We start from the raw sequence: 24793 nt of genomic DNA on the forward strand, positions 1-24793 counted from the left end.
TGCAGTTATATTTAGCAAGCTGTGCTTGATTCTGTATGCAAAACCACAAAGAAACTTCAGAAATGGGGGATTTTCGGGAGGGAGGGGCATGGAAGGTCTTGGTAAACCCTGGTTATGCAAGCAGCAGATATTGTGCTTCTGAACTTATTTTTAACACTAGTGCTTATGAAGTTCTAAATGGTGAGCACCACCTTACAAGAGATGTCCCTTTCTGCATGAAGGCTAAGATGATGCCTGCTGCAACAAATATGCACATCCTCTAAAACCACAGCATATGTTTTTAAAGTTTTTCTTTGGCTAATGGAGTATTTCCACAAAGGGACAGGAACTCACAGAAACCTTTCACAGCAGCCAGAAATCCCCTGATTTTTCAAGGTGTGTGTGTTAGGTTCTTGCAGGAAAGGGGAAGAAAGTTGCATTCTGTGAGTGCATGTCCCCCCACTTGTGGCTATACTTCCAGGGATCTAAGCCCTAGTTCTCATATGCAGATATGGTGGAGGTGGAAAGTGCCTTCAGGTCACAACCACGTCACAGGAACCCTGTAGGTAGGATTTTCAAACCAAGAGGCGTTCAGAGGTGATAGGCCATGGACCGGCTCTGTGTTGTAACTCAGGACTTCTGTGGTGGTGTCCCATCCAAACACTAACAAGATCTGCTGAGATATGTATGTATGTATGTATGTATGTATATATATATATACAATTAAATATAATAAATAAATGATGCCATTATACATGGCACTCAGAGAAAATTCCTTAGACAGCAGGAAGCAGTAGTTGCTTGAGCTTCTGTGATCTGACAACTTAGAAAATCTCATTCAATACTATGACCACTATTTAATCCAACTCTAACAATCTTTTAAGGAATTAAAAGATGTTCACCAGCGACTCTACCTCCGCAGAACAGGGGAAGGTCTTTTTCAGCTCTCTCGCCCCCAGTGCTGTGGTGTATACTGTCCCCAACTCAAGCCAGGCCGTCGGACCAGTCAAGCAGGAAGGGCTGCAACCCAGCCTCGTGTTTTCCCAGATCATGTCCCTCGGTCAAAACGGCCAACTGCACGAGAGCTTGCCTTCGGACAGCCTGCCCAGCGGGGGCCTCCCACCTGAAACCACTTCATTGGTCAACGTAACGCTGTCGCCCAATTTTTCCCTCGCGCCACCCGCTCTCTTAAACGCCGAAGAGCTCGGCTCCGGCGTGTCGGACAGCCTGCCCCTGCCGTCCCCTGTGACATGCGGGGCGACCGTCATCTCTGTCAGCAAGCGCCAACTACGCCACCCTTCAGAATTGCCCCCTCATGGCCAGTCACGACCTGATGTCCATTTCCACGATGCAGCCGTCCCTAGAAGAGGTCGGCACCACCACCGGCAACCATCCCGAAAACAGCTTGGTACAAATCCACCCCAGCTTTGTCAGAGAGCAGTGGCTCCTCCTCCAGTCGATGCCCCACCTCAAGGACAACTTCTTGGCTGAGGCTGACAGCAAATCGGCCAGTGCCTTAATGATGCTGGATTCAAAAACCAAGTACGTGATGAGCAGCATGGTGGACGCCATCTGCGAGGAGCTGGAAACGGACAAGAAGGGGCTCGCCAAACTCCAGACGGTACAGCTGGATGAAGATATGCAAAATTTGTAAATGTGTGTGGTTTGGGGTGTTTTTGGGTTTTGTCCCCCTCCCTCCCTTCCTTCCTCGTTTTCATTTCAGTAGACCTCTTCCTCGCGAGGCCCTAGAAACAGTGTGATTCCTCATCTAGTCAAAAATATGTATATGGGACAACCTGGGAAAGAAAGCACATTTTAAAGTATCCATGTCTTTTTGTGTGTGTCATTAACACAGCAATAGCTATGATTTGGCCTACTCGCAGCCCCTGTAATACATTCCAGAGATGTTCTAGAGATCTGACTACTTTTCAGATACCTATTTGTTCTAATAGCTATAGAGACTGCTGAGGGTTAATTGGATTAAAAATTGACCTTTTGTTTCTTATGGAGTATATATTAGATTTTGTTTTTTCACATATTGATTGGCTTGGCAAAGCAAGTAAAATGACATTTATTGTTGGGATATAATAGCCAAGACAGTCCCTGAAGCTCAATAGTTCAACAGTCACTTGTCTCTGAACTTGGCATGAATTATTAGATTCAGAGTACCTTTATTGGCATAAAACATGAATTATTAGTGATGGCCATGGTACTTCAGAGATTAAAATGACACAATAAAGATCTTACAAGATGGACACACTCTCTAATAACCTAGCAAACCCTGCCTGCATGATGGGTTTCTTGGCCATGAATAAAGCAAGCTCTTCATAAGCGTGTCATTGAACAACTCATATTCATGCTATTTTCTGATAGGAAATGTCAGATCAGAACAACAAGCTTTTTAAATGGACTTTATTCTGGGAGAAAACACACAGCTTATTTTTATATGAAAGTACAAAATACTATGCTGTTACAGAGAATATTGACATTGCAGATTCCAGAATACAAATTGTGTCATTTTAGACAATACTTCAGTTAAAGTAACTTTTGATATGATCTGTAAAAACCAAAGACTAGGGAAATACATCTTATGATTTTCAACAGACATTAATTGAAACCAAGAAAACTGTGCAGGTAAATTGCTTCTCCACTGGGCAACAGCCATTTCTATAGACTGACTCGTTTCTGCTCTCATTTACAATGAATATTTTAATCCTCTGAATAATGACATCAGTTAACGGCATCACACAAATTCAAACACCATCAATATTCTCTCTCTCTCTCTCTCTCTCTCTCTCTTATATATTATAATTTTGTAGTTTGTTAGGAACTCCATATGCCACAACATTTATATCATGCATCTGGTTCTAATAATTTTTAGTTTAAAAAGCTACCAGATATATGCATTAGTCCTGCCTTTGCAACACTGACCAAAGACAGGGTTGGGTCCTATATCTTTTTATGTTGTCGATGAATGTTATTTTCAAAAGAACTGTAGCCTCCCCATGTTCTTATCCTGAAATTATTATTTTATTAAATGAATATAAGATGGCCGATCGGAATTGAGGTGACAAAAATGCCTTGCTGAGTGGCAATGGAGAATGCCATATCTATTTCTAGGGCTTGTGTCTGGCTTCTGTTGTCTCTTTTAAACTCCCTCTTGTCAAAGCATTTCAGGACAAAAAGGCGCATCTGTGTTCCATATAAAAGGAAACACAGAGACATTACAGGTATGAAAAAGAACTTGTAGCACAGCCTTGCAGAGATCCCTCACACCATTCTGACATCACTGGTCCGCTATTAACAATATTATAGAAGAAAACTTGGTGGCTAATTATGTCAGCACGGTATATACAGAACTCCATATTATCCAGATTCATAAATATTAATGCTAAAAGGAGCAATTATAACACTCCAGACTGATTATTTGGCCTAGGAATCCACCTGGCATTCAATCACTGTCATTATTGCCAGTTAGCACACAGAACAGAATTATTCTGAACCAGGCTCTGAATAAAGATACTCAAAACATTCAGTGCAGAAGGATTCATTTGGCGGAATGTATGGTCTATGAAATTCACAGTTGCAAGGGGAACTGTGGGCACTTTAGTGGGAGCCAAAATGTTTAGCCTCTTCCAGAGCAGAACATACTAAGCATAATCTTTTCTTAATACACAAAGCACATGATTAAACAGTCAAGCAGTTAATACAACTAGTAATGGATGCACACAGTGCTCTGTCTACTAGGATTACAGCATTCAGCATAATACATGGCTAATGCCGCATTATCACAGACCAGTGAAAGACTGTCCTGTGCCCTGCCTGCTGTTCAGATGCAGGAAGCTGTTTCTTTCTCACAACATAACATGAGTCAAGCCTCTCCAAACAATACTCTCACATTAATGAAGCCTAGGTAGCAGAGTTAGCTTATGTGAGAGAAATTATGACACATTCTCTATAGTTAAGAGCAGAAGCAGGCAGTGCCACTAAAGCTGTGAGTTGAGAGGTGTAGGGAACAAGGTAGGTGAGCCAACAGGATACATGAGCAACAAAACAGCAGGTCACATTCTCAAGCGCTGGAGCAAGCAAGAATCCTGCCAGAGTTCAAGCAGTACTGGTGTGCAAGAGAATGGGCCACTGGAGCATCGGGCCACAAATCTTTGGTGCATACAGACTCTTCACTGGGAGTTGTAATAGGCAGGGCCGCTAGGTCATCAGCTGGTAACCTTGCTATGTAGAGCGTCTTCATAAGGGCAAAATTTATTTCTTATGATACATAATAATGCATGACAGTTTATTTTCCCTGCCAAGTTGATGCCTGTAGCATCTCTGCTTGGCTTAAGAAATATTTATGTAAACAGATTTGAGATAAATACGGCCAGGTGATTATTATTTGCTCACATTATCTGTGTCACATGTATTGCTGCCAATGATCCCTGTTTCTAAGAAATGTTTGTCACCTACTGCTTTGAACATCTTGTTTCCCTTTAGTGATTGTTGGTTCAAATGGCATTTCAAGAATAAAATGGCAGAGAGTTGTGGGAAATTAAATACTACTCCCATTTTCAACTTGTTAAAATTATATATGGCAATATGTTTCTAGAACTTAAAATAATTAATTTGGGGAACGCAGACACATTTTACATAAAATAAGCCTACATTGAATTTAAAATGCTATCAGTAACACAGTTTCGAGATTTAAAGAGAATGAGAAAGCAACAAATAGGGAAAGCAGAAGTCTACATTGATTTCCATGTCTCAGTGAGTAAAAACCGCAGCTAGTAAGGATGCATTCAAGTGCTAGAAAACTGGACCTAAATAATCCTAACCCTTTGCTTCAGAACACAAAATGAAACATGAGCCATTAAGACGGTCAGGTAAATGGCCAACAATCATATTTCTTCCATTAAGGAAACCTAAAAAATGTGAGTTCATTGTGCCGTCTTCATATTCAGTTTCTTATTTTGCTTTCAGGAATCCCCAATTCAGGCCAAGTCAATGATAAGGGTCACAGACGACAACTCTTGTGCTCTCCATGTTGTCATGGGCCAGTAACAAGCAGTAACAGCTTGACTGAGTCATGGTTTACACACATGTATCTTGATGAGATGACAGAAAGCACCTGCATCTCTTTGGGAATTTCTCCCTATGTCAAAAACCTCTGCAGTCTGAAAAAAGCTACATCCCAAGGGCTTCAGCATGCTTGTTTTGTGCCTAGATGTGTGTGAATGGCTAATGTGGAGGAAATGCTCAGAACTTCTGTTCCCCATTCACATAATCTGAAATGGGACGCCTCTTATCATCTCATTCTGCAGAATGGGCAGCTCCAGTCAAGCAGCAGCATCAGAGTGGTGGGGTAGTCCATTGCACTTTGTGGCATTCAAGAACTTAGCTTGGACGAGACGAACGGTTACCAGTAGACACACAGAAGAACAGCCTTGGATAGAGGGTTTTTTTGGGATTTTTTTACTACTGAAAGTTTATCTGTAAAAGACTTCAGGTATCAGCAAGCAGTGGTGGGGAGGAAAGCACAGCTCAACCCCCACACCCCTTTCCTACTTCAAGTCACCTTTCTTACACAGCTGTGGCAGGACAATTTTGAATGGGAAGCAGCCAAAGTTGTGTGCAGGCACCAAAGGCTGCCTTTAATTTTTTTTGAGATTGGCAGCTGACTGATACACATGACTGGTGTGTAATATCTAGGTGGGCCCTAAAGCTACTCAATGTTTCCTTCTTTTATTAACTTCTTCAGAAAACTGAGGATGGATTTCCCCCTGCCAACGAGATCTTAATGCTTGAATTCAGGAGCTGTTGCCTTCCCCATATTACTCAGATAACTTTGGTATCTCAGCCAGTGAACTGTTTCCAAAAAAATTCAAAGCAAGAAAAAGCTACTTTTGGGTTAAAATGCTTGGCAATCAGCACCACATTTAAATTACTAGCTGCAATGAAATCTTTTGAAGCCAAAATCTGCACTCAGGCTTCCATTCTCTTAGTCTTGCACTGCAGCTGAATGCAACATACACAATCACATAAAACTGACAGATCTGGCAGGTTTTAAAACTATAACCTCTTCTTCTCCCTGTAGCACATATCATGAAATTCAGCCATGCTGAAGTCTCTCATGGGCAGGCGACAACTTGAAATTATTAAAGTCTGGGTATGTTTTGACTATTAAGCTTCTTTGCAACAATGAGAAAAAGAGTTCATAAGAGTTAATATGAACTTCATATTAACTTTTTGTTTGTTTCTTCTGAGATGGAATTTAAGATTATCAGAGATCAAGACAAAGGCTGCATAAAATTCTCCTAGTAATATTTATATTACAGTTCCTGCTAAAGATGATTTAAATGCAGCCTCATAGAACCCGGTTTTTAAATTAGAAGTACACACATATTACAGGAAATGTTTGCTGTTTTGGCACCATCCTTAGGAATTTTAAAAAGGGCCAATTTGTGCATTTGTGACTGTGGCTTTTTCCTGATTTCCCTGTATCCTCAAAGCTCTCAAGCAATCAGATGTGAATTTCATACATCTGCCCTTGCTGTTCTACTTGGATTCAGCACACTCTTCAGAACGAATGGAGGGGACACTGTCATGAGAAACAGTGTCGATGCTTTGTGCTTCAGACTGAAGATGGACAGATACCTCAACAGCTATTTCCTTGCCGTGATCATTTACGGAACCATCATCTGAGTCCCCTGCTGGTGAATTGCTGCGTTTCATTTCTGGATTTAAGGAATAGAGCCCCTCTTGAGCACTAAGGGCCTGGGTCTGTTTGACTACATCTCCTACTTCATCGGGGTCATCAACTCGCACTGCCTCAAAAATTTCTTCCATAAAGGCCCTACAATTGAGGATTAATGGGGGAAGAGGTATACTTCTGGCAAGCTCTTCAATGTATCGAGCAAATTCCATTGTCTTAAACTGGGTAACTTTGGCCAGCTCTAAGGTTTTGGCAGATGTAATGATAGGGATGCGTTTGGCAATTTCAAAGGCCTTCTGCAGTTTCTCAGCTCCCTCCGTCCTGAAGAACTCATTGATGGCCTTCTCTGTCTTGCGGAGGTGGCTGCTCATCATGCACAGACGTGTTATATTTAAGATCAGGGTGATAGTAAAGGCAACCAGGCAGACGATCATGTAGTAGATCCCCATATCCCCAGATGTGGAAACCACCCTGAGGGTGACTGAATAATACGAAGTGCTATTTTCATGAATGGCAACACAAATGTATCGCCCCCGGTCACCAAAGGTTACACTTGTGATATTAAGGACACTGTCCAAGATCAACCATCTTCCATCTAAAGATACAAATAAGAAAATAAATGGTAACGTTATGGTTACAAATTATGCTGTTCCTATACAAATATACAGAGCATCTTGTGGTGCAGGGTGGTAAAGCAGCCAACATGTCTGAAGCTCTGACCATGAGGCTGGGAGTTCAATCCCAGCAGCTGGTTCAGGGTTGACTCAGCCTTCCACCCTTCTGAGGTCGGTAAAATGGGTACCCAGCTTGCTGGGGGGTAAACAGTAATGACTGGGGAAGGCACTGGCAAACCACCCTGTATTGAGTCTGCCATGAAAACGCTGGAGGGCGTCACCCCAAGGGTCAGACATGACTCAGTGCTTGCACAGGGGATACCTTTAGTATTCCCATGATCAGCTCCTTAAGGAGAACACAAATGGCCAGTTAAAAGTATTTGAAAATTGCCAGTTAAAAGTATTTGATGATCTGATGGTGTATTAGTTAATCAGGGCCAAGTGTCTTTATTTACTTCAACAAATAAAGTAACCTATGCTATCACAACACCATCCATTAAAGATAGAAGTCATTGATTCAGCCCTGAAGACTCACCCCCACCCCATCCCAATATTATCCTTCTGATGCTCGTGGTAATCGGCTACACAACAGTAATAATGCACAGCTGGGATCAAGCTGTTCTTAGTCTATTCCTACTCCATATACAAGGATATAAAACATATCCATGCAGAAGCAATGCTTAGGTAGGTATGCATTACCTTAAAATAAAATCCTTCTTGCATCCAAGAATTTGCTTGATAGTATTCTTATCTAAAGATAATTCAACGTTTCCAATCTATGCCTATCCTTGGTTAAGACATCCAGTTTCCTTCCAGTGATATTTATGACCGGAAATAATACTACTTGAACAGGGTTTCCTGTCGTGTTTCTTTGATCACAGAGGCATTTTGCTTTCCCAAACAGGTTACAAAAGAATGAGTTACAAAAAATGTACACAAATGTACAATTTAAAAGTTAGTTCTTGCTGTTCTGATCTCAAGGATGCTTAGAAGGTATGTACATGATTACAGATTATAGGGATATAGAAAATGATACAAAATGGCAAATCCATTCATTTTAAAAAGCATAGCGGTTCAATTTGGAAGGGCCTTCTATTCTCCCAATTAACATTGTAGAAAACTCATGGTACTCCCCTTTCTCCTGCTTCTCAAAATGAAGAAAGTACTTCAGCCAATAGCACTTATTAAATATGGGAAAGCAGCAGGACAACTATCATTCTAATAATCACATGTAGCTTAAAAAACTGCATGGTGGCAAGAGCAGGCAATTGTGTGAGTGTGTTTTAAGTTGAACTGTACAAAAAAAAAGTGGGCATTCAAACAAAAACCTTAAAGACATAATGTGAAATCATTAACTATGCTTAGTTTGTGAAATCAGGATTCTGCCTTAATGCAATCACTCATACCCTGGTTTATTTTTACAAAAGCTGGTTTCATCACCTTCAGTCTTACTAACTACAATTAGTAAAGAAGCCAGGATGTCTGCATTCACACAACACGCAAAATCATTGTTAAGACTATGTGTGCTTAATAAACCAGCTTCAAACCATCTTTTGAGATCCCAGGTTGGAGCCAGTGATCAGTGGACAACAAGGACTGTGAATCTTTCTAGCATTCCCCTCTTTTTAGAGGAAGAAGAAGAGTTGGTTCTTATATGCCGCTTTTCCCTACCCGAAGGAGGCTCAAAGCGGCTTACAGTCGCCTTCCCATTCCTCCCCCCACAACAGACACCCTGTGAGGTGGGTGAGGCTGAGAGAGCACTGATATCACTGCTCGGTCAGAACAGTTTTATCAGTGCCGTGGCGAGCCCAAGGTCACCCAGCTGGTTGCATGTGGGGGAGCGCAGAATCGAACCTGGCATGCCAGATTAGAAGTCCACACTCCTAACCACTACACCAAACTGGCTCTCCTTAGCAATCCTTAGCAAAATTTAGAAATCCTGATGAAAGCAAGAGGGCTCTTCCAGTAGAAGGCGGGTGAAGTATCTAGGAAGCCAGTTGCACAGCACAATGGGCAAATGCCCTCCATAGTCTGGGAGGAAGGCAGGATTTCAAGGAGTGTGGGTCGGTGAGGTGGTCTCTCTTGCTCCGATGGGAGGCAGGCTAGCAGAGAATTCTGGGTGGTCAGGTGGTATATGCATAAGTGGCTTTTCTCACCTTGGTGGGAGCTTGGAGAGGTGGTAGGCACTTAGCCTCTCAGGAGGCAGGAGCACAGGACTGTTTGTGACCTGCCACAGGCCAGCTGGCTGGGAGTGGCGGGAAATAAATCTAATATCCTTATCCATTGTTGTTCCTCTATATATTTGTTAAATAGCCTAGGGGGTTGGACGTGTCTGGGTGTCCAAATTAGAATAGGGCCAATCAGGGTGTGGCCAGCTTTGCCCTGATTGGCCCTGACTCTGCAGCTCCCGCTCTCCGTCCCTGGACTCTAGCCTCTTTGCTCTCAGACGCTTCAGTGCCTGGAGCCAGCAGCAGGTAAGGAGAGAGGGCCCTGAGCAAAGGGTCGTGGTGGAGAGCTTGCTAACGAGGGCCTCTTGGCCTGCTGACTGCCTGCTAAGCTCTCTCCTGGCCCTGCTAACGAGCTGCCCACTTGATTTGGCTGTGAGCTGCCGCCCAAGGCCACCTTAAGCTGCTTGGCAAGGGGCCAGGGGAGGGGACCGTTTCAAGGCCGGTTCTTAGGAACGGGCTTTGAAGCTAGTAATAATGTTATGTGGTATGATGATGATGATGATTAAAACTACAGCTTAAGTTTAAACTTATTTCTGTTCCTGACGGCAGCATACATTTGAGCACAAAGGTTAAAAAATAATTAACACAAATTCTGCTCAGCTACTTTCCCAAAGAGGCATGCATACCTTTGACAACATGTCTGTTTCTTCTTACAAACCTTTTTGGGTGTGTGTTAACTAACATTCCACTGAAATCTACTGCGTTTTCTTTCCAGTACATCTTTGGATAGTGCTGTCAGATACCTTCAGCACTTTTGCATAGCATCACTCTCCCATTCAATACAATCTAATAGTATCAACTCTGAATGACATTGATTGTCTAGTATCCCAGACATAATTTGCATCCCTACCAGAGTGGAAAGTATGTGCTAGATCAAAGAACAACAGACCTTGTCTGAAAGTATTTTAAATTTTTCTTGAAGGCACTTTAGTTTAACAGTACTTGATTTCAGAGCTAACAGCAACACAAATGTACTTATTCATGTACTTATACATGACATAAAGGGCCTATTTGCTAACGTTCTCCAGTTTTAATACTTTTGCCTTTAATTGCTAGAACCAAAATAGTTCTGTAAAATGAAACTGATCTTTGGATAACTGCTCAGTTTCCCCAAAAACAGTGCTGAATGCAGTTAAGAAAGCAAAGCAACCATTATCTTGCACTGTTACAAAGGCAGTAAACAAATAGAAGCACTGTTACCAGCTAGAATTTGGGGGAAGAGATTATTCCTTTCATGACTCCTTTGAAGGTATGCCAACCACCTGACCAGGTAAATTATCCCAACCAATATCTCTTACCTCCTCTATCCTGTTTCAGCAGATATCCTTTTGAGTTGTACCAATGGATGGAATCATACTGACTAACATTCAGCTTACATTCAATGGAAGCACAGTTCCCCTCCTTGACAATGATATCCTGAAGTACAACAGATTTTGCCAAGGCTTCAGAGATGAAAAGAACTGATGCATTGACAGGCAGGGTCTTTGATCCAGATGTAACTGTCAGGTTGGAGGCCACATTTTCTGAAGCAAGAACATGAGTCCCAAGAATCAGGATCCACAAGCAGCAACTGAGCTTCATGGAAGCTTAAAGGAAAGTTTAACTTTTAACATTGACTGTTACAGTTGAGACAAACTATTTGAGTGAAGTCATCTGCATTATGCTGGACACCAGTGAAGATGCTGACGAGTCATCAACAGAGATTTTCAGGGCTTCTTTTTTAATGTTAACCAGTGAAAAAGAAAATTCAACTGAAAATTTAAAAACACAAGTAAAAATTATTAACAAAGCTATATCACCCTTCATAGAATCATAGAATCATAGAGTTGGAAGGGGCCATCTAGTCCAACACCCTGCTCAACGCAGGATCAGCCCAAAGCATCCTAAAGCAGTGGTCCCCAACCTTTTTATCACCGGGGACCACTCAACACCTTTTACTGAGGCCCAGTGGGGGGGGGGGTAGTTTACTCCTCTACTCTCAACCAGTGCCCTAACGCTCTCTGATCGCTATGGTAATGTTTAAACATCCCTTCAAAATAAGATACAGACACGCCACAACAATGAACATAAGGAACATTTTCATGGAAATATTAACTCATGACAATGACAAATCAATGGGAACCCTGAGCTTGTTTCTCTGCAATGAGATAGTCCCATCTGGGAGTGATGGGAGACAATGACACCTGAAGTGTGTTGTAAAGGGCCGGGGGATGAAGTAAAGGGCCGGGGGGGGGGAGGCATCTTTCGGGGCCCACCTCCAATTAGTCAAAGGACCACTGGTGGTCCAGGGCCCACAGGTTGGGGATCGCTATCCTAAAGCATCCAAGAAAAGTGTGTATCCAACCTTTGCTTGAAGACTGCCAGTGGGACTGCCACTCCCTTAAATAACTAGCAATCAAACTATTGTCTTAAAAGTGCAGCTTTCTGACATTGATGTGAGCAGGCGTTAAGTACAATCACCATCTTAAAGGGTGCTTGCACTCCAAAGCTCACACCTTGAATAAATCTTTGTTGGGTCTTTTTTTTTTTTTTTAATCTAACCTGTCTTTTTTGTTTGTTTGTTTCTGAAATTTTATTGTTTGTTATTATGTAAAGCATTTCCAGAAAGGTAAAAGAGAGAAAAAGAAAAACGACCAGCTAATAAATAATTATTAGTACACAGTCTATACATCGTCTATGTGTGTATACCATACATAGTACATTCTGATATTATCTCAAAAAAATATAGTCAGTTCCAATTGCTTGTTAGTCCTAACCTAAGTTACTGCTGTCTTTCTTAAGTTTACAAAAAAATGGAGAGAAAAAAAGGAAACAGCCGACTAGCAGAGTAATCATTAATCTATATAGAAACACAATCCATTCTTATCTTGAAACGTACGTGCTCAATTCCCATCGCTTAAATTATAAAGAAAAAAAGACAATCAACTAACCAAATAATTATTGATACATATGAAAGTATAGTTTGCCATCCTCTTTTAACATACATATTCAGTTCCCATCACATATTAATCCTAATCTAGAAGTTATTACCATCTTTCTTAACAAAGTAATTGTTGATACATGTGAGAGTATAATCTGTTGTAAGAATATATTCTATTATTGTCTTAGGTAGTATAAAGTCAGTTCCCTTCATATATTGGCCCTGACCTAAGAGTTACTGCTGCTGTCTTTCCCACAGGAAGCCAAGTGGATGCTCCACTGTTCATCACATTCTTCAGGTGGTCGCAGAAAATGAAATTGTGTTCTTTTCCATGATGTATCTGCTTGCGGGTCTCGAAGTATTTGTGTTTCTTGATCCACCCCACTCAGCAGTGTCACCTGATGGTTCCTGTATAGAGTATTTCTGGTCGCCTTTCTGTCAGGGCCAAAAAAGTATCTTGCTTGATTCTTGCTTGCAGTCGCCTTTGAGTAGGCTCTGTATACTTTATCAATCTGGATCTCTTCCTCCTGTACGTAGTGTTCCAGGATTTTTGTAATTTCCTTCCTTAGATCTGTTTTCCCAAGTTCTTCTGGGACGTCTTTAATTTTAGTGCTCCTAGCTTGTGGTTCTGCTTCCAATGTTGTCTCCCACTTCTGTTGTCTGGCACCTGGATTTTGGTATGTTGTCAGCTGATCTCCGTGTTCTTTCAGAAACTTCCCCTGCGCTCTCATTAACAAATTCTCAAGCTCTTTCATTGTCCGTTTTAGCGAGTGTATTTAGCTGGCTTGCCTCCCGGCCAAAGAAAGAATTCTCTTGTAAATTAGTTTGGGCGAAAAGCGGGGGGTGGGGGGGAATGAAATTGGAATGCCTATCTTTGAAGGAGCGGAGACCAAGCAAAACACTCACATTTTTTGCGTTCCTCAGACTTCTGCTCTCTTCTAGTTGGAGAAAAAAAAAGATACTCTAGGAAAAATGCAGGCTTTTATCAGCTGGTCGTTCCAAGCTTAGAAAATTAGTCCAAGATAAAATATGGCAGTCGTCCTCTTGACCCGAAATGCTGACAGCCTGTAATCCGGGGAGATAAACTCCCTAAAGGATTGGAAACGGCCCCAAGAGTTCCCTAGGACTTCCTGGGTAGAAAGGTGAGGTGGGGTTTGCGTACCCCTCCTCTTTTCTGCCAATTGCTTCCACAATTGGCCCCTGTCAGGCTTCAGTGATTGCAATGCAATCCTCTCAGGACGACATCTTGGCCACATCCCCCAATCTTTGTTGTGTCTTAACGGTGCTACTGGACTCTGATTTCATCTTAAAGTAAGTCTATGTGCTCTGTATAAGAGGAAAAAACCTCAAGAATTTTGAACTTCTCCCCCTCTATTGTAAAACAGTCTACCTAGCTCATTAGTATCACCAGCAAAGAAGTCTTACCAGTCCTGCTTCCCATGTCGGGCTCACACAGGACAGGGAAGCAGATTTATTCCACAAATTTCTACACAGCAATTTTAGAGAACCTGGTTTATAAACCATAATAATAAAAACATCAAACCATAAATGTTCTTAATTAACATCAGCATTAATAACTCAGCCATGACACACATGACATCAAACACGAAGCAGCTTAACATGAGTTTTCCAGTTTTCATGATCAAAGCAGCCTATAAAATTGCATTAAATATTCCCCCTTTAATTAAAAGCCTGATTAGAAAGAAAAGTTTCAGTGCAGCACCTAAAATACAGCAGACGAAGCACCATGCAAGCTTCAGTGAAAAGGGCATTCTACAGATAGGATGTCACCACTGAAACAGTCCAGACACCTGTGAAGACAGGGACAAAGAGTAAAGAAGGCATTAGATGGCGGGCTGGACAGTATAGGACAGTATATCCTGGCCCCAAGCCATTTAGAGCTTTGAAGATAAAAACCAACACTGGGGACCCAGTACATACTTTTTAGCACATGGTAATAGTATACCTGAAGAGCCTCTTGCGGCGCAGAGTGGTGAGGCAGCAGACATGCAGTCTGAAACTCTGTCCATGAGGTTGGGAGTTCAATTCCAGCAGGTGGCTCAAGGTTGACTCAGCCTTCCATCCTTCCGAGGTCGGTAAAATGAGTACCCAGCTTGCTGAGGGGTAAACGGTAATGACTGGGGAAGGCACTGGCAAACCACCCCGTATTGAGTCTGCCATGAGGGCGTCACCCCAAGGGTCAAACATGACCCAGTGCTTGCACAGGGGATATCTTTACCTTTAATAGTACACCTGCATCCAGCCCCTGACAGTATTGCTGCTGCAGTACTCTGGACCAGCTGAAGCTTCTGACAATTTTCAAAAGAAATCTCATGTAGTTACAGTATTCTAACTCAGAGGTAATCACAGCATGAATCAATATGATTTAACCAACAGCACCTCACTTAAGTTTATTGGTCTTTCATTGTCCTATTACCATTTCCAGGTACCTGTCAAAAGGATTTTCAGAGTTTCAGCTGTTGAGAGAAAACTGAACTGGATGTCATCTACATATTGGAAGAAAGGCATCTCACTTCAGATCATCTAATTATCTCTCCCAGTGGTTTCATAAAAATATTTAACAGCAAAGGAGAGAAGAGGAATCCTTGTGAGGTCCCACAACACAAACAACATGGGAACAAGAAGGAGTCCCCTAGCACCACTTCTGGCAATTGTCCTGCCAAGTAAGACCGGAACTGCTAGACTAAGATGCCTCTTGAGAAGGATACCATGGCTGATGATATAAAAAACTAGAGGTGTGCAATTCCTAACCCCCTTTTTTTTAGTTTGTGTTCCTTGGACCCTGTGAAGAATGTATCTTTTTGACTGCCATTTGGATTTAACATTTATTACTCCAAGTCTTTCCTCTTGTCCTTTAGTATGCAAGGTGTTAGATATGGAGATCAGCTGTAACTGGGGAGTGCTGGGGTTATCTCCAGATGCAGAAGCATCAAAGCCTTAATTCATAAAGCAGCTGGGTTGATTGCCAGTGAAGACAGGAGGGGAGGGGTGCAGAAACACACAAGTGGAGTTCTGGCTTTTTCAATGACAAGGGGATCTCAATTGGTTCAGGATGGTCATCTGGCAGGGGAGTCAAAGGTTAAATGCAGCTGCTGGGAGGTAGTAAGGGAAACACACTTTTGCCTGGATAAGGAGTGCACCAGCATCCTGGGAAGCTGAATTGCAGCAACCATGGGAAGGGGGAGAGCCAGCTAGGTAACATAGAAGGTTGACCAACTGAGCAAACCCAGCTAGCTCGTTTCTTATTTTTTCATGCTGTCTGTTTTAATTTTGTATTGTAACTTTCCTAAAATTCCTTTTCAATACATTCTATCTGCTTATATTAACTGTTTGGGCTATTTGCATGCAAATATTCTGGGAACCTGAAACACAATTCCATAAAAGACCCCCCTCCCCTCAAATTTTGGGATTTCTGAAAAATTCTTGATTCCAGTACCAGCAAAGAATTTGGATCTGGGATTTTTCAGAAATCCTGAATTTTTTCAGGTCCAATAAACAAAGAAAGAACTTTCAAAGCTACACTCTCTACAGAGAGGCATGTATTGCCTCCTGGAGCCATCTAACCAGCCCTACTCAGTTTAACAGTATCAGATATGAAGGGCAGTTTGTCCACTTCAGTAGACCTCAGCAACTGAAAGTCATCCATACAAATAGGATTAGACTGTGCTTCAATGGCATCCTGAGATTGAAATGTCTCAATAATGGAATCTAAGTTATGATGGATGCAAGAAATTTTATCTGCAAAATGCCTTACAAAATAGTCAAAGCAGGGTTGTATATCTTCTAGGTCCATATCCTTAAGGGCCTAGAATAAGAGTCCTCTCACCACCTAGAAAAGTTCTGCTAGATGGTATTGCACACACATACTCAGACAACTAAGTTTGCTTCAGTGCCAGCATCACCATGGAGTGGGCAATGTTAACACACTTTTGTCTGTTTGGTCACACTCATGTCAAGTTTTCCTCTACTTGTAATTGTCTGCCCAACTGCTTCACTGCTCAGCAAAACAGGCTTTGCTGGAGTGAAGAGGATAGTCCAGAGCTATAATGTCAACAGCCTAGGACACCTCCTGTGTCCCGTTCTCCTCCCACCACCAGAACTTATCTTTGCACAAGGATAAAGAGAGGACTAACTGCAAGCGATTCCCTGGACACGACTTCGCACCTAACAACAACAACATGTTCAGGTTTTTGAGAGAGTATGAATTTGGGGTTGCCATTTTGGCTTTTAAATTGAAAAAGAGTTTATCTCTTATTGTAAGCCTCTTTGAACCATCAGAAAATGCAGCATATATATGTTGTTGTCGTTAGGTGTGAAGTCATGTTTGACCCACTGCGACCCCATGGACAATGATCCTCCAGGCCTTCCTGTCCTCTACCATTCCCCAAAGTCTATTTAAGTTTGCACCAACTGCATCAGTGACTCCATCCAGCCACCGCATTCTCTGTCGTCCCCTTCTTCTTTTGCCCTCAATCGCTCCCAGCACTAGGCTCTTCTCCAGGGAGTCCTTCCTTCTCATGAGGTCCCTGAAGCAGAAAGGAAGGAAGATTGCCACCTCTGTATCTTGAGAAGCCTCTAGATTTTCACCATTTGCTTTCCCACTCAAAATAAAGATAAACATATTTCTTTATACCTGCAATCAAACCAGGTTCATGTGTTTAGGGACTACAAAGCCTAACCTGAGCCTTCAAACTTGAAACCGTATATTTAAGGCACACTGTGAAACATTTTAGTTTCTCAATAAAATCAGAGTCCAGTGGCACCTTTAAGACCAACAAAGATTTATTCAGGGTGTGAGCTTTTGAGTGCAAGCACTCTTCATCAGACTATGAACTGACCATCCTGCAAACATCCCAAAAGGTGCCGGCCAGCTTTTTTCTGTTTCGTTCAGTAGACTTTTCTACACATCTGAAAGTAGATATAATTTCTCTCCACCTCAAATTATAGCCTGTATCACATCACCTTAGCTCTGTTTTTTTCTTGTGTGTGTTTAGTTTAAATGGCATGAAAGTGTGTTAAGTTTAAATGTGTTTTCCAGTAAAGATCACCTGATTTTATTTTCAATTTAGTCTCTGCATGAGTTTCTTATAAGGACCCTAGTATATACATGTGGTAAATCCCTCCATCTCACTCTCTCTCCATTTTACACCTAATTCCCATTTCAATCAAGGAGACATTCTCCTTTGGGTAACAGCATACAATCTGCATGACTCATCCAGACCTGGCTGCTTGTTACTGTTCAACAGCAGTCAGCCCATGAAAATCAGTGAAGTAATCAGAGTTCCAGACTGCTATCTGGGAGACCTGAGTATAAACTGCATGGAGCTTTTATTCCAATCCCAGGTCGATTCAGTCCCTGCTGTCTACACAGAATGCGATTTCCATTTTGATTTTGGGCAATTTAAATTTTCCTTCTGCAGCAAGAAGGATTGATCCAGAGTGACCCTATCTTTATTGTGTGATAGCTTAGAGTGCTTTTAATGCTCAATATTTCAAGAAAGCAGGCTCCGTGGTAGAGACAACCTGATTGGCAAAAGGTGGTCATGTGACAAGTTTGCCTTAAAGGAGAAGCCCCTAATTTCTCTTAACTTCAGTCAGTCTTGAATTTTTTCTCCCTTCTCTGCCTTCTTCAATCCTCTTCCCCCCCCCCCTTCAAGAAAAGAAAGAAAGAGGCTTGGCTCCCCCCCCATTCTGAACTACTCTAACCACGTCCAGAACCCTTTCCTGTTTCAATGGAGGGGGGGGGAGAGGAAGACCCAAGTTCAAATCGATCTGAATTCAACAGGATTGACAATGGAATAAACAAAGTAAGTGCAGACTCTGCCCTGGTTTCAAATCACTAGGCTGCCTTAAAAGCTCAACAAATGACTGCAAGACAGTAAGAAATTCTTGGCCTAGCCTACTTACAAGGTTGGTAGGATGATATGGATCAGAGAATGACGTAACCTGCTTTGGTTCCTTGCAGGTTCTCCCAATTATCTTTTGAAACCAAGTCAGATAAGAGACAGCAAGTATCCCTTTGATTCATAGGAGCCAACACAATTATTTTGTTCCTTCCAGCAGAGTACTCCTTCCATCATTTCCTTGAGGATGGCTAGGTTTGTACCAGCTCGAACAAGAGCCTTTTCTGGGGCAACCCTATTCTTGTGTAATTGGCTACCCTGTAGAGCAGGAGCTGTATCATCCTTCCTCATGTTGAATGACATCATCACAAAAAAATAGCTGGCCAGGAGTAGATTTTCTGATGATGTGTATAGTTTCATTTTTGGTCTCTGATCAGTGTTTACGATTATTCTAATTTTTTAATTATTTGATACCAAGATCCATTTTTATTAGAAATAGCTTTGAACTGGCAGAAAAGGCAATATACTATAAGACAGCAAGGTTATCTCAGGAAGGCTCAAGTCACAAAAGTAGCCCAGATGGCTTTTTTTCATCTTCACCAGGCTCGGCTACTAGTGCCCTACCTGACCTTGGAATACGTAGCCACTGTGATCCATGCAACGGTCACTTCCAGACTAGACTACTGTAACTCGCTCTACGCAGGCCTACCCTTGACTCTGATCCAGAAGTTACAGCTGGTACAAAATGCGGCAGCTAGGGTCCTCACTAGGACACCATGGAGGGCCCATATTCAGCCGGTACTCCATCATCTTCATTGGTTACCAGTCTGTTTCCGGGTCAAGTTTAAGGTGTTGGTATTAACCTTTAAGGCCATACGCGGCTTGGGTCCTACTTATCTGCGGGACCGTTTGGTTGCTTATGCCCCCCGCAGGGCTCTCCGCTCTGCGGGTATGAATCTACTGACTGTCCCGGGCCCCCGGGACGTTCGCCTGGCCTCGACCAGGGCCAGGGCCTTTTCGGTCCTGGCCCCAACCTGGTGAAATGAGCTTCCGGAGGAGCTAAGGGCCCTGTCAGAACTACCATCCTTCTGCAGGGCCTGTAAGACAGAGCTCTTCCGCCAGGCATATGGTTGAGGCCAGGGCAGAGCCCAGGTTCCATCCAAGATCCCTAATCCATCAGCCAGTCTTTGTCTCCTCTCTCTCTTACAGAATTAATGTCCGACCTCTCTTTGAACAAGCGGGGAAAGTGGGGAAAGTTATAGAATATAATGCCATCTTTTTATTGTAATAATGGGGTATTTATGTGATTTTATGTGATTTAACTTTGATTTTATATTTTATTGTGAACCGCTGTGAGAACATTTGGCGAACGGTGGTATATAAATCCAATTATAAATAAATAAAATAAAATAATGTCATCTCCTTGTCAGTAATTTAGAAGAATGTTTAGACAACCATTATAAAAGAAAAATGGAAAAATATGCATGCACAATTGGAATTTTCTCTTTTAAAAAGCTCTCAAATAGCATATTCAAACGAATATCTGAACCTAGGGGTGATCCTGCAGAATGGCCTTGTTATAGTTTCTGCTGATTCCTAATCAGGCATGATATCACTTCCATGTTTGCCCAGAAGAGACATCACACTGTTGCTGACAGTTACCCCCACTGTTACTTCCTCAGTTTCCCACTGTTGCTAGAGCTGACCTAGCACCTCTCATGCAAACATACTGAAAGCCTATTATTTGACCCTAAGCAAATATTGTTAAACATGCCATGAAATCAAGAATGCCCATGTATAAGTATCAGATTATTGTTTATTGCATCATGCAGTCAAGACTGAGGACGATCGTATTATATATGTGTATATACACATGTATGTCTATATTTGTACGTGCAAGTTGTATGCTGGGATGTGAAATAGTGTCTCAACATGCTGTTTTGGATGGCTGGAGGAAATGTAACGTGTCTCCCCCCCCCTCCCATCGATATAGATGTCAAACGAGGATTGCATCTCACCCCACAAGAGGTAGAGACACCTACAAAATGGATGCTGAAGATTACTTTTAGTCATACAGGGTAGATCCTTGTGCTGTGATGGCTGCTGTGCGAAAGCAACATAGGTCCAAAGCGCTCTGGTGGAGTTCTGGGAGGAAGGAGGGGGGAGCGGGGGCCCTTCATTCGCTGTTGGTTGTGCCTGGTCTCAACCAAATGCCTGGTGGAGGAGCTCCTTTTTGCAGGCCCTGAGGAACTGTTTAAGCTCCGTCAGCAACTTCTGCATTCTGCTCTGGCCTCCTGAGTTCAGCAAGCACGGATACCCCGAAATTCCCCAAGCATTTATGGAGCCAGCCTGTAGGAAACCCAGAGCTGGAGGGGTTCCTCGAGGGTCATCTAGTCCAGCCCCATGCACAGGATGATCTGAGCCATCTCAGGGAAGAGTGCATCTGATTCCCAGGGGCTGTCATTTCACTCTTTTTTTAAAATTCCAATCCCAAGGCAGTGTGTATGATCCCAGTGACTGCCATTTCTCTCTGAAAGCTGTCATACCAATCTGAGATCCGTTTATTTGGTACCAGGGAATGTCATTTCACTCTGGAAACTATTATTCCAATCCCCAGGACAGGATTATCAAAATTGACATTTGAACCACCAGCATTGAGATTTCATGTATCAGAAGTAACTTAAAATGGAATCTAAATCCCAGATGAGCTACTAGGAGAGATTCCAAGTTATTCATAACGGGAAGTTGATTTTACATAAAACACACCTGCTTCCCTTTGGCTAAGTCTGTCTGGCCAGTTAAAATTTCAACATAAATTTTAGAAGAAGGGTTAGTTTGTGGATGTGCTTATTTTGAGTGGACTATTAAACATATTAGTCTTATTGTACATGCCAACCCCCCTCCAAAGACCCCTCTCCTCAAACTGAATCTTATACCAGAACATTTCTCAAAAACTCTTTATATTCGTTTTTTGTGGCAATCTTATTTTGAAGGGATGTTTAGACATAACCATAGCAACTAGAGTCAGAGAGCGTTAGGGCAGTGGTCACCCCCCTCCCCCCACGGGCCTTAGTAAAATTGTCAAGCATTGACCGGTTCTCGGTGATAAAATGGTTGGGGACCACTGCTATAAAGCATCAGAATGTATCATCAAGAGACCTGTATGTATTATCTCCACATCTTTGTTGTACCAAAGAATGAAGAGGCAGCAAGAATAAGGTGACCAGATTGTCCCACTTTTGGAATGACATCTGGGGGCACCTGGCAAATTGTACTTATGTTGAAATTTTAAAATATACTATATATACTATATATACAATACTATTTTTGTGTTCTATGCATTCTATGAAACTTTCTGTTGCTCCATATAGACCAAATTTTTAATCAAGAACCCCCCCGGTCAATGGTGTCCCGCTTTACCAATGTTGAAATCTGGTCACCTTAAGCAAGAAGAAGCTATATACCCTACTTTGAAATTGCATTTAATGTTTTTTGAGTTATCTGATGGATCATTTAATTACCCCCAACAAGGCTGGATTAAAAAGAGACCAAGTTACACTGTCAAAATATACACAAGTGATAGCTTAGCTGCTTACACCATTTTGTGTGAAAGACAAATGTCAAACTAGCTTTATAAACCAACCACTATCATAGTGGTCTAAAAGACAAAGTCTTAGTCTGGCAAACTGTGTTGAGGTGTTAAAAGTCAGCAAACTTCACAGAAGGCCCCCAAGAGTTACTGCATCCCTCCTGAGGAAACCCATCTGTGCTGCCTGGCCAGCTTTTGTTGAGGGCTGCTTGTGGACACTGCTTCTTTTTTTAGTGTAGGTAAAACAGAACTGCATCTCTCTTTTCAATCATCAGAATAACAACAATGCTTTTAAAACTTTAGCAATTAATTAGAACTAGAAAGACCCAAAGGGAATCAACTAGCCAGGAAGGCCAGTTCAAGAGCAAACTGCAGCGATTCTCTTTCTTCCCTGCCTTACATTTATACCTATACCCGCGTTCATATACTTAGCATCTTGTCAATCATTTAAACTACATTTGAAGAGCAACTCTGCCTGAAAAGCAGATTTGTTCACGAGCTCCACAAGCATGCACACATGGCCGAGCCTGATTCTGCCAGGCTGTGCTCACCCAAGCATAACCCACCAGGTTCTGTCTTGGCCTGCCTGAGGCTGTCCTGGTTGACCCAGCTCACATGTCTTCACTTAAGGAGCAGAAACCTCGCATCACACAATTAGCAGCCCTTGCATCTCACTTGTTTCATCACAGTTAACACAGTCTTGTGCTTAGCTCGGGAAGAAGGGAAAAGTATTATTAGCACTCACATAATAATGACCTCCCTCTTATAATGCAAACCTCACGGCTTTGCACCCGGGTCAATATCCCACTCACTGCGTTACTCGCGCTTTTGACAACTTGTCGTTGCCCACACGCACAAGAAGCTTATTCTGGTCACTTCGCCCAACAATCAGACCCCCGTCCCGTCTTACCGTCGCTTTGTTCGCCCCGCTGAGGTCCCTTCTAGGACCCTTCGGTTTCAATTCACCACGCATGTGCAACTTACCTCACGGGAAGGGAAGAGCGACGCGGCCACTGGCAGCATGGCGTTCTTCCGGCTTGGTTCCTCTCTTTCCGGTTGTCTTTGTGGTGCAGAGGAACCACTTTCACGTGCGGTTGAGACGTGGTCGAGGCTGCCATTGGCGAGAAAGGGCCTGGGCGGGAGCTTGCCTCGCCGGTAAGACTCCGGAGGGGGGCGGGGCGCTGATTGTTGTCCCTATCGTATTATATATGTGTATATACACATGTATGTCTATATTTGTACGTGCAAGTTGTATGCTGGGATGTGAAATAGTGTCTCAACATGCTGTTTTGGATGGCTGGAGGAAATGTAACGTGTCTCTCCCCCCCCCCCATCGATATAGATGTCAAACGAGGATTGCATCTCACCCCACAAGAGGTAGAGACACCTACAAAATGGATGCTGAAGATTACTTTTAGTCATACAGGGTAGATCCTTGTGCTGTGATGGCTGCTGTGCGAAAGCAACATTTTTAGAAATCTGCACTGTTAACCAAATCAGAAGCCATGCTGGGTAAAGCTGCACCTGGCCCACTTACTTTCTAAGAACGCTTGACATGGGTTCCAGGGGAGGTCTTCATGGGCACCATGCTGAAGACCCCTGACCTAGCATATTAATTGTCTGATTGATTTCCACTGTGCTTTAGTGTACATATGCATAGTGTACTGTACAAAAGGTGTATTTATTCGACAGGGCCTTGGCCCCGGAGCGGAGCCCACGGCGCACCTCCCAATTGTGGGAGGAGGGCAGCCTGGCTCGGCGGCTGTTTCTTGGCCAGCCGCGCGTTCCAAACCTGCGTAGCGATCGGCAGCAGGGCCAGGACACAACGCAGGCTCTTCTTTTGGCGGCGGCGGCGGCGGCAGCTCCCGGAGCCCAGGCAAGGCAGATCGCAGGCAGATCGCAGAGAGCAAGAACAGCGCGGGCGAGAGGGGAGCGCAACGAGCCCCCGGGAACTCCTCGCTCACTCACGCCCCCTGCCCTGCCCTGCCCTTCCCGCTCTCCTCCCCTTCCCGAGCACTGCCCTCTCTGATGCTTCCGAGCCGGCTTCTATGCAGTGGGTAACCCCCTCCCCTAAAACCCGAGGGGAAGATAATCTGTGCAAAGTTATACATCGAGCGGGAAGGGAATTCTTTTTAAAGCCCAGCTGAAAAAAGGGCGACTGGAAGAACAGTTGCCTGTTCTTATAGTTTCCTTTCGAGAGCTGCTTCTCATCCTCAGAGAAAACTGCAAGGTTGCAGGGAGATCCACTGGTTGAAGCTTTACTGAATCGCTGCTTCTTAAAGGCCGAATATTATCGTCCTTTGTCTCTCCTGGTTGGTGGCAGAGGGCTGCCCAGCTCCTCCTCACCCCCCACGCCTGTCTGCTCTGCTCCGGAGAGAGGGAGAGCGTGTGGGAAGGTAGGAGCAACGCCCCCCCCCCCATCGGCTGCTTCTCCTGCGCCTCCCTCCTTGCCCAGGCCTGGGGAAGCCACTTATACCGAAGACAGTCACACAGGGGCTGAGCAAGGGGGGAAGGCGAGCCAGGCTTTGAGGGAGAGGCGTCCAGGGACCCCTTCCCAAGATCAGCTTTCCTTTAAATGGAGACAGGCAGGTTTGAACCAGCAACTTCTGCATTCTGCTCTGGCCTCCTGAGTTCAGCAAGCACGGATACCCCCAAATTCCCCAAGCATTTATGGAGCCAGACTGTAGGAAATCCAAAGCTGGAGGGGTTCCTCGAGGGTCATCTAGTCCAGCCCCATGCACAGGATGATCTGAGCCATCTCAGGGAAGAGTGCATCTGAATCCCAGGGGCCGTCATTTCACTCTTGTTTAAAAATTCCAATCCCAAGGCATTGTGTATTTCAATCCCAAGGCAGTGTGTCAGGGCAGGAAGATGGGGTTAAAAATGTTAATAA

The 24793-nt window shown here is 43.3% G+C and overlaps 2 protein-coding genes and 1 long non-coding RNA gene across 15 annotated transcripts in view; 2 read left to right on the top strand and 1 right to left on the bottom strand.

Moving 5' to 3' along the window:
• Nucleotides 1-2382, top strand: part of LOC143832286 (uncharacterized) — a 23795-nt gene extending 21413 nt beyond the window's left edge. The window contains exon 3 of the long non-coding RNA XR_013229182.1: nucleotides 864-2382. This is a non-coding gene — a long non-coding RNA (uncharacterized LOC143832286). The remainder of the gene's footprint in view (nucleotides 1-863) is intronic.
• MFAP3 (microfibril associated protein 3) lies at nucleotides 2378-23037 on the bottom strand. Of its 12 annotated transcripts, XM_077326487.1 has the most exons (7): nucleotides 22467-22626; nucleotides 16880-16994; nucleotides 14687-14756; nucleotides 14414-14564; nucleotides 14171-14258; nucleotides 10826-11278; nucleotides 2378-7280 (listed from the first exon to the last, which is right to left on the bottom strand). In XM_077326487.1, exons 6-7 carry the CDS (start codon nucleotides 11106-11108, stop codon nucleotides 6529-6531), a joined length of 1035 nt encoding a protein of 344 aa, XP_077182602.1. In that variant the 5' UTR covers nucleotides 11109-11278; nucleotides 14171-14258; nucleotides 14414-14564; nucleotides 14687-14756; nucleotides 16880-16994; nucleotides 22467-22626; the 3' UTR covers nucleotides 2378-6528. The 12 variants fall into 12 exon arrangements, with proteins under 12 accessions (XP_077182602.1, XP_077182603.1, XP_077182599.1 ...); XM_077326488.1 differs by lacking the exon at nucleotides 22467-22626 and adding an exon at nucleotides 22885-23022 and having other exon boundaries at nucleotides 14414-14756; XM_077326484.1 differs by lacking the exon at nucleotides 22467-22626 and adding an exon at nucleotides 22811-22867 and having other exon boundaries at nucleotides 14414-14756.
• FAM114A2 (family with sequence similarity 114 member A2) overlaps nucleotides 22922-24793 on the top strand; it is a 53589-nt gene continuing 51717 nt past the window's right edge. Inside the window, exon 1 of one of the 2 annotated variants that reach the window (XM_077326480.1) lies at nucleotides 22922-23055. The gene's annotated coding sequence lies outside the window, so the exon portion shown is untranslated. The remainder of the gene's footprint in view (nucleotides 23056-24793) is intronic. The other variant, XM_077326481.1, reaches the window with a different exon arrangement.

Source organism: Paroedura picta, chromosome 3, assembly GCF_049243985.1.
Source record: "Paroedura picta isolate Pp20150507F chromosome 3, Ppicta_v3.0, whole genome shotgun sequence".
NCBI lineage: Eukaryota > Metazoa > Chordata > Lepidosauria > Squamata > Gekkonidae > Paroedura > Paroedura picta.